This window comes from Vicugna pacos, chromosome 20 (assembly GCF_048564905.1).
Source record: "Vicugna pacos chromosome 20, VicPac4, whole genome shotgun sequence".
NCBI classification, from domain to species: domain Eukaryota; kingdom Metazoa; phylum Chordata; class Mammalia; order Artiodactyla; family Camelidae; genus Vicugna; species Vicugna pacos.
This window is the reverse complement of record NC_133006.1, coordinates 21,702,063-21,714,800: the sequence shown is the minus strand read 5'-3', so window position 1 is coordinate 21,714,800 and position 12,738 is coordinate 21,702,063. Positions and strand designations below refer to the sequence as shown.

The 12,738-nt window shown below is 52.8% G+C and overlaps 1 protein-coding gene across 8 annotated transcripts in view; it reads right to left on the bottom strand.

Annotated features, from left to right (window-relative positions):
* The window catches only part of GRM4 (glutamate metabotropic receptor 4), a 141,408-nt gene that overhangs the window by 86,167 nt on the left and 42,503 nt on the right, over window positions 1-12,738 (bottom strand). For all 8 annotated transcript variants that reach the window (XR_012062208.1, XR_012062209.1, XM_072945225.1 and 5 more), the window contains one exon: window positions 6,189-7,081. Coding sequence is in view for 6 of the 8 variants with exons in the window: in XM_072945225.1 (XP_072801326.1) it covers window positions 6,189-6,707 (519 nt within the window). In the remaining 2 variants the exon portion in view is untranslated. The remainder of the gene's footprint in view (window positions 1-6,188; window positions 7,082-12,738) is intronic.

Below are 12,738 nucleotides of genomic sequence, written 5' to 3'. Positions count from 1 at the left end.
TGTGTGACTCTGGGCAAGTTGCTTAGCTTCTCTTGGCCTCGTTCTTCATCTGTAAAATGGGAATAACCACTGTACACTTATCCCTGGGTTTGCTGTGACAATTAGGGCAGACTCTGGCACAGGATACATGCCATGTAAATGATGGGATTATTTCACCTCAACCACCTCTTCAAGAGGGTCCCTCATTCACCTCCAAACATTTACTGCTTCTTGGGAGAAATCTCTAATAACAGCCTACAGTGGGACATGGGGATACCCTCTAACAGGGAACAAAGCTTTAAGTGGAAAGGATTCCATAAGCCAGTGAGGAGCTGGAGGTGTTTGGGCGGAGGAAACACATCCAGGTGGCCCAGGGGTCACCAAACTGGTGGGCACCAGTGGGCACTGGTGGGCAGTGGCTGGACCCCATGGTAAGGTAAGCTCAGCTACTCTCATCCCCATAGCCAGGAGTTTATGCAGGCTCTGCAGACTGGGGATACCCACTGTCACCACAGAGCTTAGAGGGACCTGGGGGCAGCCTCACTCTCCATGAGTCCATTCGACCAAGATTTCCTGAGGGCCTCCTGGGGACCTGGCATCCACTGAGGTCTTATAGGTGCAGCTGAGAGTGCAGCTGATGGACTCCGTCTTCCAAGGACATAGCTCGAGAGCAGCCCCAGAAAATACATAAATGATCAGGCATGGCTGTGTTCCCATAAAACTTTATGGAGGCTGAAATTTGAATTTCACATAATTTTCCTGTGTCATGACATACTGCTATTTTTTTAATTGTTTTCAAACATTTAAAACACAAAGACCATTCTTGGTTCACGGACCATACAAAAATGGGCAGGGGTTGGAGTGGAAGCCAACAGAAACAGGAAAACAAACAAACAAACAAACACCAACATGACTACAAACTGTGATGACAACCAAGAAGGGAAATATGGGAAATAAGACAGAATAACTGGGGGAAGGAGGGTGTTTCTCTGAAGAGAGCCCATTTAAGCTGTAGGTTGAATAAGAAAGATCCAGCCTCAGAGAGTAGGAGATAACATTCCAGACAGAGGGGACAGCAGGTGCAAAGGCCCTGTGGTGGGAAAATGGCCTCATGTCTTCAAAGAATATAAAGAAAACAGTATGACTGGTGTGGAGTGAACCAAGGGAGACAAAAGGATGATAGCACAGGGCCTCTCAGACTGGCAGGAGTTTGAAAGTTTGCATTTTAATCTAAGAGCAACCAACAGTCAATAAAAAGTTTAAGCAGAGGGGTGAGCAGATTTGATTTGGCTTTTAGAAAGATTGCCCTGGCTGCTGAGCAAAGGTTTGACTGTGAAGAGACCCCTTTGGAAGCAGGGAGAGGGAAGAGAGGTTTCTGCACCATCTGGGTAAGAGAGCATGGGCTGGGTCGGAAGCAGGTAGGAGTCTCCGGGATGCATTCTTAAGGCAAGCCTGCAGGGTTTGCTGACAGTAACAGGGAGGTCAAAAATGCCACCAAGTTTTTTGGCCTGGGCCCTGGACAGAACTGTCTCCAAGGAAGACAAGCAGGTGTAGGAGAGTGGGTGGACCCTCTTAAAAGTTCTTCTCGGCTGTACAGTGAAAACACTCTGAAGATACAAAAGCCACATCCTCAACAGAAGATCTGGTATCAGCTGAGCCACAAAGCTTCCCCAGGAGCCCTGGGCTAGGTGCTGAGGGGCGAAGCATCAGGCAGGCAGCTTTCTCTAGAAGCAGACCCAAACCCTAACAGCATTTATGGCCCCACGTGGGACAAGAACTCACAAGGGCAGGCTGGGGGGAGGGGGGCCCACAGAGGGCCAACGTCACTCAACAGCATCCCTGGCCCAGCCTCTCCTAGGAAACTGGGGCACCTGCCCACCCACCTGCTGGCTGGCATCCCTTCCACCCTCTCTCCTGCCTGCCCCTTCCTGCCATCCTTCCACTCCACCCCGCTCCTTCTGAAGCCCTACTGTTGTGACAGCAAGAAAACTCTCATTATCCACAAGTTAAGTTGGCCGCTCAGTCTCAACACCGCAGGAAGACACACAGGGCCCAGCAGATGGTGGGGCCCCTCCAGGACCAGCCTCAAAGGTCACCGTCTGCCACTGCCCACCCATTCCAGCCTCTTCCGCATCGACGGAGCCCTGCATGCTGACTTAAGGCCCAGTTACAAGCTGTGCGATGACATTTCCTGTGGGCTGACTGTGCGCCAAGCACCATGCTAGGCCTTTTCTGGACATCAGCCCTGAATTCCCACACCTGGCCTCTGAGACCACTATCATTCCCATTTTACAAATGAGACTGACGTACAAACAGGCTAAACAATTTGCTGACGTGGCAAAAGCTATCTGGCTCCAGAGTCCAAATTTTTAACCACCATGCTATGCAATCTCCCCTTCTTCAAGCCTCACTTTTGTTTTGTTTTTTTTCCTCCCCTGCAAAATGAATGAGAAATTCAGCAGAATGATTTCTGGATCCTTCTTAACTCTTACAGGTCGAGGATTTGAAAACTGCTTCTTTCCAGGACATTTAGTATGTTCTTTTCCCTCCAATAATGGCTGCTCTCAAGAAAAGATCTCTTTGGTTCATTCATCCCATGGTGTAAATGACTGGAATGGTGAACAGACACTGTGACTATGGTGCAGTAACTCTGGTGGAGCAGAGGTTCAAACCCAGACCTGACTACTTCAGAACCTAGGCTGTCCCCACAACATAGTACTGTTCAGGCCACATGCTCTGGGTTTAGGATCTCCTCCAAAAGGTATCCTTTACCTTCATCAATATTGCCTGTCCTAGGAGAATGGAGCCAAAATGAAGATGAAGGAAGGGGGTGGGATCAAGAGAGTGAGGGATAAAACCTGAGAGATCCATGACTTCCCAAAGTCAGGGCTGATTCCTAATGTAGGCCCAGGTTTGAGTTCCACTTCCAGCCCAGTTTATTTGGGCAGGTAGTCTGGAAGGAGTCAGGTCTAGGAGCTGAGACCTGGGACCTGACTCCAAGCCCTGTCCCATCACTTAATCAGGGCTCAGTTTCCACATCTGTAGGACAGGGAGTTGGCCCCTCCCAGCTCTGGCAGTTCTGAGTTTTGCTCATACCCTGGCCTTGACAGAACCCAATTAGCATTCTCCAGGCAGGAAATCACCTCTAGAGCCCCAAACCTAGAGCTTCTTCCTGAGCTGTGCACAGGAAATCCACCTCTCGGAGGACGGAGAGCTGTAATCACAGCGTCTGGGGGAAGTTCCCAGCAGGCCCCACTAATAGCCTTGGCGGGGAGCGGGGCTGGGGCACAGTGGTGCCCTTTGAAATACTTGACATCCCTGCTCCCCTGGCCTCCCCAAGGTGCCCCTCCCTCATCCTCTCCTGCCTGAGGCTCCTGCTCCTGACCTCCCTCCCCAAAGTTCAACCTTTTTGCCTCTGTCAATGGCTTTTAAGTTTCTCACCCAGCCTCTCATTTCTATCAGTTTAATTATTGAGGAGCCCTCTTGTCGCCAGTCTGGAACATTAACGCTGTTAAAAGGGACCTAGGGACTGCAGGCCATGGCCAGCTGTCTCTTTCTGGCTCTCTCCTCATCTCCCCACCTCCTGCCCCTCTTTCCTTTCCCAACATGCCCCCCTCAGTCCCCTCTTCCTTATCCCTTTCCTAGGCCTCTACCTCCCAGTCCCATCTGTCTCTGTGCGACCTGGGGGACTCCTAACCCCCTGCCCCACCCACTCATCTCACTGTAATCTGAGGCAGCACACACAAAACCGAGGCCACAGACACATTCATGTGTGACCAGATGGGTGGAGGAAAAGGAACACCTGTGAGCCCCTAGGCTGGTGAAGCACTTTGGCCCCAGGCCCCCTCACCCAACACGAGACCCTCCCCACTCTGGAAGAGGTTAGCACAGAAGTCACAGCCCACTCCCACGGAGTGGGAGTACTGGGCACCTCAACGGTGTTTCCAAGAACACACTTCAAGGCCTAACGCTGACAGTGACCTTTCTTAGAGCCTTTGTCAGGCGTCCAGTGACAGCTCTCAGCCCCTTTGATCTTTTTCACCTCCCTATAAAGTGGGTACTGGCTCAATTCTAGATGGGGGGAAGGACCCTCACCAACATCATAGCCCCAAGGACCCAATCAGGTTGTTTTATCATCTTTATAAAACACCCAGTGTCACAAAGGTACTTAATAGAAAGCTCAAATAAGGACACTGCAGTAGCCCCACCTGTGGTCTGGCCTTCTCAGAGGCTGGGGGTCTGTGCCTTACCCAGATACACTGGCAAGGAGTCTGGGGCTTGTCCCCTCTACTGGATGGCCCAGGTCACCTCATCTCCTAAGCTTGGGGCAGGCAGGCTGAAGTGATAACTCAGCCCAAGCCAACACTAGGCCCTAGCCCAGGACAGCCTGGGACATCACTAGGCCCTGCTCTCCCTCCCCTCTGTGTCCCTACTCCTCACTGCAAAATTGGTCAGGTGGAGGGGCTAGACCAGGCTACCCACTCCCCAACCATCCTATCAAGGAAGGACCGAGAGCAGCACAGCTCCTCAGGGATTGTTGAGATTGTCCACTGCTAAGGCAGTTTCCCTCAAGTCTCCTGCTTCATTGTGATTTTGCATCCTTCATAATGCATCCATTTATTTTAAAATTAAAATAGTGCTTTCATCCAGATCATCAAGCAAAAACAACACTCCAGGAAGAAGTCCCAAAGGGAAGGACCACACAGCACACATGACCCAAACCAGCTCACAGGAAAGTTCCAACCTGGCCCCTACTATGACAGGACAACTCTAAATGCCTTTCTTTCCCATCCAACACAGGGGTATTCATCCCCAACACCATTCATCCCCACTTCTACCCTGGCCCCCCAATATGCCCCCAAGTACTGACGCTTCATGGGACTGGGCAAATGGGTTCCAGAAAGGGTCCAGGAGTGAGGGCTCCAGCCTCAGAGCTTCCCACCCTGTAACAGGACAAACAGCATTTCTCTGTCCACTCCTTAACCTTGAAAACTTTGAGGAGACAAGGGCTAACTCCAGAGGCCAAGAAATCTGACACCAGGGCTCCCTCTGTGTGTCCCTTCTGCCTCCCTCACCCTATTCTCTCTCTCTCTCCCCTCCCACCCCCACCCCTATTTCTCTCTCTCTCTCTCTCTCTCTCTCTCTCTCTCTCTCTCACACACACACACACACACACACACACACAGAGAGAGAGAAAGAGAGAGAGAGAGAGCGCGCAAACAAGAAGGCTCCGGAGAGAGGAGCAGGCACATAATTATTGGTAAAATGCTTGTAATGTTTTTCTCTCTACCCGGTAGCTTTCAGTTGTTTTAGCAGCTTAGCGAAGCACTTGGCTCCAATTGAATTGCAAATCAGCAGCTCTTGCCCCAGGAAGAGAAGAAGGGAGGAAGCAAAGAGGGGGCAGGGAGGGATTCCAGAAGGAAAGGGAGAAAGGTGTGCAAGGAAGAAGAGCAGAAAAGTGAGCGAGGGAAGCCAGGTTAGGGCCGCGGGCACCAGAAACAGGGACCACGTGCTCCCTGCAGGCCTTTTCCCGTCCTCATCTCCATTCCCTGCGGGCTCAGTAGCCAACGCCTCATCTAAAAAATCAGGACACATTTTCTAACTATAATCTTGAGGTGGAGCAGGAGGGCCACGCAGGGCTTTCTCAACTACACAGAAAAAAAAAAAAAAAACCATAGCTTTCTTGGGAATTGTAACTATTTGAAAACAATGTCAAAACAGAAGTCTTGCTTTATTTCCCTTGCAATCTCCAACATTCACATGTTTTATGAATTCTATGTTTATCTTTTAACCTGTCTACCTTTCTAGCTACTTATATTTCTATCTACCCATCTGTCTGGTTTTTTAATACATCTATCTGCCCATCTCCTCCCTTCTGTTGTTCACCAACACTTCTTTTTCCCCTCTTGGTTCAGAATTTCCTGCAGAGGAGCTGAGTTGATCAAGGAGCTGCCCGCTGCAGGTGCTGTTTCAGCACCACGGTCAGCACCACAGAGCTGGGTCCCTCCAAACACCTTCACTCTGACTATAGGTGGCCCCCAAATTCTCAGATATGGCTGGAAGGAGCTGGAGGGGTGGGTGGGAAACACTCTCCCGCGGATTCGGGGAGAGAAGAGGAGAAAGGAGCTGGGCAGGCCCAGACCCCTGGGTGTGGAGGGCTGGGGTTGTTGGTGAGAGAACACCTCCAGGTCAACCAATCAGGTACTAACCTTGAAGAGACGAAGGATGTTGGCCACCATGATGGAGACCGAACTCCCTGAAGCACCAATGACACCCACCACGCGCTCAGGTTTGGTGATGATGGGTGGGCCGCCACTGCCACAGCGGACCTCCGTGCCGTCCTTCTCGATGAGCGCCTGCACAAAGGTCAGTGACTGCTCGAGGGCATGGGTGTCCCTGGAGCAGGTGTCCAGAATGCGGGCGCCCAGCGTGATGTTGGGCAGCAGGTCCGGATCATTGTTGATGCGATCCAGGGCAAAGAGCATGGCCTCCAACCGGTGGATGCCCTTTTCCTTCTTGAGTTCGCCACAGGCCTTGCCCTCTGAGCCCCGGCCATGCACCGGGAACAGGCCTCCCAGAGTGATGTCACCATCTATGCGGATAGAATTCATGTGGGGGTGGCCTTTGGGCTTCCCCAAGGAGGAAGGCACCCAGGACCCATAAAGGCTGAGGAGCAGGCAGAGGGGCAGCCGGGCCCACCACCAGCCCCGGCCCCTCTTCCCAGGCATCTCGGAAATTCCTAGAGACCCATGAATGGCAGGTCCCACTCCTAGCCTTGGCGGGCCCCTGGCCCCACAGCCTGGGGAAGCATGGGCAGAGCAGCCCCCACAAGTCTCTCCAGGGAAGCTTCAGCAGCGGGGTGGCTGAGGGCGGCCAATGGGCTGAACCATATTGGTGCTCCCGCCCCTCAGGCAATGCTCAGTTGCCGGCACAGGCCACGCTCACAGATGGCAGGGAGTGGCCGGGGTGCAGCAAAGCTCTGGTCTTGGTCCCCAAGTCCTGCAGGCCTGTTCTTGGTGGATGAGAAAGGAGGAGAGTGCTCCTAGCTTGGCGTATCTTGGCATCAAACAGAATACAGCTCCAGTGTTCTCCTCCTACCAACCTTAGGAGAGAGAGAGAGAGACAGAATCAAACAGAAGCCCAAAGAAGACATTAGCTATTCTCATCTCTCATCAGGAGCCTGAGAGAAGGAGATGCTGGAGGTTATCTCCAAAGACTCTACAAATCTCCTGAACTTGGTTTCCTCTGGCTGCTGCTTGACTTCAGTTCAAATGGGAGAACTTAAGGTAGAAATTAGGTCACGTTTGAAGACTTCTTCTTAAGGCCTGTGCCCACTGCCATCAGAATCGCAGGCATCAGAGAGCACACTCCCCAGGGAACAGCCTGGGAGGCTTGGGAAGAAGAGGGGCCCCTCTCAACACATACCCACAGGAAGGAGCAGGCAGAAACCAGTCCCATGGGCCTGACTCATCTCAGAGACGAGGAAACTGAGGCCCAGAGCAAGAGATTGCTTGTCCCGGATCACACAGCTAGTGAGCAGCAGGATGCCGCCTGGAACTCAACCTCCCGGCTCCCAGCTCTGGAACCGGACACACTTAGGCTCCTTGAGGACTCAGAGTCAGGGAAAGCCAAAAAGGTCTCAGGAGAAGAAATCCGGACCGGGAGCTGCTCAGTCTGGAGGCCAGGGAGAAGCTGGGGCTCTCGGAGTTTGGGGTGCTCCTCCTGAATCGGGGTGTGCTAGGTGGACCCTCCCGTTCACATTCCCACCCCAGCTGCCCAGCTTACCCCAAGCAGAGGGTAAACTCAGTTGAGGCTCCTTTTCACTTGCTTGGCCTCCCTCTCACTCCCTTTTTCTAAGGGTCTTTAACTCTCAATTTTGTCATTGCTCCTTCTCTCTCCCCCACTTCCTCCCTCTGAGAGGGGCTCAGGTTTACAGCTACTGTAAATTATTTCGATGATCATCATTATTATTGTTGTTGTGATTAAATATTTATCTGCAAGGGTAGAGGAGAGAACACCAGCTCTTCCTCATTCTCACTGCTAATTTGGGCAGATTTCCCCAGGGGATTCCTTCCCGCAAAGCCAGCAACCTCCCTCCCCTCAATTTAGGAGGCCATGGGGAGAAGGGCTAAAAGCTGAGTCAGGGCTCGGCTTGGGGGCTGACCCCAGGCTCTCCTCCCCTTGGGTTTGTCAAATGGAGACCAGCAAGCCACTTGCCCGTTCTGTGCCTCAGTTTCCCCAGCCATTTGGAACAGCCTGTGTTTGGATTGGGAGGTTTCCCTGGAAAAGTTCTCCATCAGCACCAAGTGGTGGTCTCAGAGCCACCCATCCCCCATCTGTAATTCCCCCTACAGAGGCCCTGACTGCTCCAGTTCTGTGGGCAGAGGAAGGGAGGAGAGGGTGCAGCATCTCAGGGTCCAGCCTCAGCTCCTGGGCTTCTCTGGCAAGCTCATTCTGAACCCTCACCTCTCGTCAAAATGCTCCCTCCCTTATTAGCTCCTTAGGGGCCAAGAGTATGGCTCTTAATTCTCCTTAGCCCTCCTCTGCTGGTGAACCAGTAGCCCAGAGGCATCATGTAACTCTCCCGAAGTCACACAGCAAGTCAAGATGGGTGAGGACTCAAAGCCAGAACCAGTCTGAGGGAGCCTGGGGAAGCCAGGACCTAGTGACCTGGGGCTGGGGGTCAGTGCTTTGGGGAAGGCTAAGGAGCTGTTAAAATGCAGGAGAGAGGCTGCACCTGCATGGAACCATCATCAGCGCTCTCACCTTTGTGTGAGTGAGTTTATCAGCTCCCTTCCCCAGGTGGCTGTGGGGAGTGAGAAGATGTGGGGTACTAGCTGCTAATGCCAGCACCAGGCAATTCAGAAGAGAAACAGGAGAAGCCTTAGACAACCCCAGTCCTGCCCGGCTGAAGGCAAGGCTTGTCCCCAAGGGAGTCCTCAGTTTCAAAATCTGTAAAGTGGATGAGCTGGAGTAAGATCCAGTCTGGAGGCCATACTGTCCCTGTGGGGCATTTCAGTTGTCACAGTGATAAGAGGGAGTCACCTACTGGCCTGCATCCAGGCAGGGGTTAGAGATGGCATGGGTGGGACACCTTGCACAATGAAACACTGTCTTGTCCCAATACCAGTAAGTGCCCCATGGAGAAATCACAGCAAATGACAGCATACTGTTGTGTGCCAGGCACGGTCTGAAGTGCTTTGCTTACATTTTCTCAGGTAACACATGCTGACGAGCTAGGTGGTATTTTTATCCCCGTCACACAGATGAGGAAGCTGAGGCACCAAACCTCATACATTGACAAGGCCCAGGGACACAGAGCTTGTGCAGGCTGCCCCAGGCCCTGAATGCTCCACCGCGCTGGCCCAGAGGGTCTCTCAGGCCCCACCCTGTTCCAACATCCTGGGAGCTCAGGCTTGGTTTTCCTAAATTTCAAATGGAGGAATTTTTGGCATCATGACAGGTGGTGTGCCGAGGCTGCAGCAGGGCAGATTCAGGCTGGGAGACCAATGCACAGCAGCTTCTGAGACAGTCAGGCCCTGCTCAGGCTTCCAGATCCTTCATGAGGGCACAACCTGGTTTCTCCTTGAAGCTTGAGCACCTCTGGGCTGAGCAGTACATGCATAGACACACCATACACATGAAAAGACAGGGGCCACATGGGGAAGGAGGCCTCAGTGAGGAGGAGAGCAGATACCTACAAAATTAGAATCTAGACCCCCAAGGACCCAGACCCCGCCCCAAGCTGGTGAGAGCCCCACTAGGCCCCCCTCCAACAGCCTGGGTCCCAGCCTGCCTACAGCAGGCCCCACTCCAACCCTCATTCCTACCAGGCCTGCCTTGTCTGAGCTTCTCAAAGAGCTGGGCAAACCACTGCCTCTTTTAGCCTCCCCTCCTCCCTTTGATCCTGCACAACAGGCACAAGGGAAAAGTAAAAATACCCAGGAGTGAAAGGAGCCACGGAGAGCACAGGCTGGGGTGGGGCGGGTGGGGAGCCAGGTGAATCCTCCCTCCCTGACGACGGGTCCCCTCCATGGGGAGCGGCAAGCTGGGGTAGAGCTTGGAGCCCTCGGACCACCCACTCACCCACAACCACCCACTCCGCTCCCTGCCCAGGTCCAAAACAGCCAGGAAGGCTCAATCCTGAGACAGTTGGGGAAAGGTGAAATCACCAGGATGGCTGTAGGTCGGAGCCAGTGTGCCTGCCCACCCGCAGGTGGGCCTCCTCTCCCGTCCTTCCCTCTGCCTTCCCCGCCTTCCTCCTCCCTCCTTTGCCCTCTAACCACTTCCCTCTGTGTCCCTTGCTAGATTCCTTAGCTCCAGGGGAGGACAGAAGTAGGTAGGGAGGGATAAGGAGCAAAAAGAAGAGCAGTAGTTCACTGGCCAATGGCATTTTCCAGAATATTATCTTCAGTGAAATAGGATGTGAGGGCGGGTAGGGGGAAGGTTGCAGTCTACCCCCACCCCACCTCCACCATCTGAGGGCCTCTCAGACACCTGAGGGAGTCGCCAAAACTGCCCCAACGACCCCTTCCAAGTCTTAACAAGCAGGACACCAGGCTTTTCTTCTGCTAACCTCAACTCTTCCCTCTGCAACCAGGGCCTGGGCCAGAAAGAACCACAAACCACAAAACAACAACCAGAATAGAGCTACTCTGATTTACTAAACTCCAACTTAGTTTTCACTGAGCTGCCTTTTATTCTCCCAAAGCTAAAGAAATAGAATTCTCCAAAATACAAAATAAAGGGCAAAGTGGGTCAGGGGTGGGGGCTGTAACCAGAGGCTCAGTTGTGCCTCCAGCCCTCTGAGGGGACACACAGGCTCCCCACTCCTCTACAGACTGAGCAAGGAAAGGGCTCCAGGCCCAGGCAGAGTGACCCCAGCACCCCTGTCCTCTGCCTTTCTTGACTCAGGCCCCCACACACACCTGTGGTGGCCCCTCCCCTCGCTTTTCCACGTCCCTCCAACATGTATTTCATCTCCAGTCATCTTTGCCTCTGTTGTGCCCAGCCCAGCCCAGGTGCTCCGAGAAGCTCAGGAATTATGAATGGATGAGTAGAGTCAGGTTTGAATCCCCTTAGCTGTTTAGATGCCTCATCACCCACATCTCACGTTTCCATCCAAGGAGGGCTGGCAGCTCAGCTCCCCAAGGGGGAAAGTGAGGGAGAAACTGAAGCCTCTCCCTTCCTTTCTATACCACCCCTACCCGCTCAAGGCCCAAGATGCTGGACTGCAGGCCACCTCTGAGGTCCCCTTTCTATTGTCCCCCTGGGGATGTGCACTGTCTGGGCAGCAGTGGGGTTTGCTGGACATCCTCCTCCCAGATGGACAAAGCCTAGACCCAGCGAACAGGTAATCAGAAGCCTACTCTACTCCAGCCGCACCAGCCACAAAGCCCATAGTTTGATCTCCAACTGTATGGTGAGTCTGCGGGGAAAGGGAGATGACCAATTAGCTACCTCAAGTCCTAGCAGCCCAGCCATCTTCCCAGCTGGACCACAACTTGAGGGGATCACATCACATGCATCTTGATATCTCTGTATCCCAGCCTGCACAGTGCCTGGCATCCCCCATCAGGGTTTGCAGAAGTGAATGAATGATACCTGGGCTCTTCCTACTCTTCTCTCCCAGGTAGTCTATTTCTGTGTTAATAGAAAGGACAGTCCTGCTCCCAGACACCCATCCAGCCCAAGCCATGTTCTAAGCAAAGAGGGCATCGTGGGGGTCTGGGCCCCATGCCCCCTTCCCTTCAATTTCCTGAGCTGCTCCAGCCTACCAGCCTCTTCAGGAAACCTCCCAAGTTCGGAAACCCCAGACCTCACTTCAAAAGGCATCCTCTTTCTGTTCCACCAAAACAACATGGACATGACACAGAAGTGCCTGGGTCTGTGCTGGGCATGTCGTGGGCTCTGAGAAGTATGTGTAGAAGGGATGGTGGAAGTAGATCCTTAGCTGAATGCTGGTGGAAACTATGGAAGAAAAAACTTTAAATCAATTGCCCATGCTTCCTCCACACTTCGATTCCCTCCAGCCTCCTCCCTGTGAGGCTCACCCTTCAAGTGAGCAAATGAGAGCCTTCCTCATCCAGGAAGCCCGGCCTGATTATTCCGGTTCCTCTTACCGCGTTCTCTCTCTCTCTGTGGTGTTATTTGGCACTGATGAGCCTGGGAGCATGTTAAGCGCCGGCATGGACAGCACCACCTTCATCTCTGTATCTCCGTGCCTAGCCCAAGACTCAGAACACAGGAAATTCTCAATAAACAACCAGATAAAGCTGGGTTCCTGCCCAGAGTCAGAATGGCAGCCACTCCCACAAAGGCCCAGGGCAGGTGGGTGGGGGCGAGGGGTAGTCTGCAGCAGCGTTCCAGGTTCACAGAGTGGGACTCAGATCTTGCACTGAGTTTTTGTGTGGTCAGACATGGAATACAATTCATGACTGTTCAGTTAGTCAATGCACCACTAATATGAGCTTAGCACCTGCTGTGTGTCAGACTCTGCTCTGGGCACTGGGGAAATGTGGGGAGTCAAACAGGCCCAAACACTTGCCCTGTGAAGCCAACATCTCAGCAGCAGGTGGCACAGGAGGGACAATAAATACATCTACACAGAGATGTGTGGCAATTCAGAGAATCAAGGGGCTATGAAGATAAATAAAGCAGGTAAGAAGATAGGGAATGATCCATACGGTCTTTTTCGGAAAAAAAAAAAGATCGTCAGGGAAGACTTTTCAAAGTAGGGGGCATTTAAGCAGATTAAAA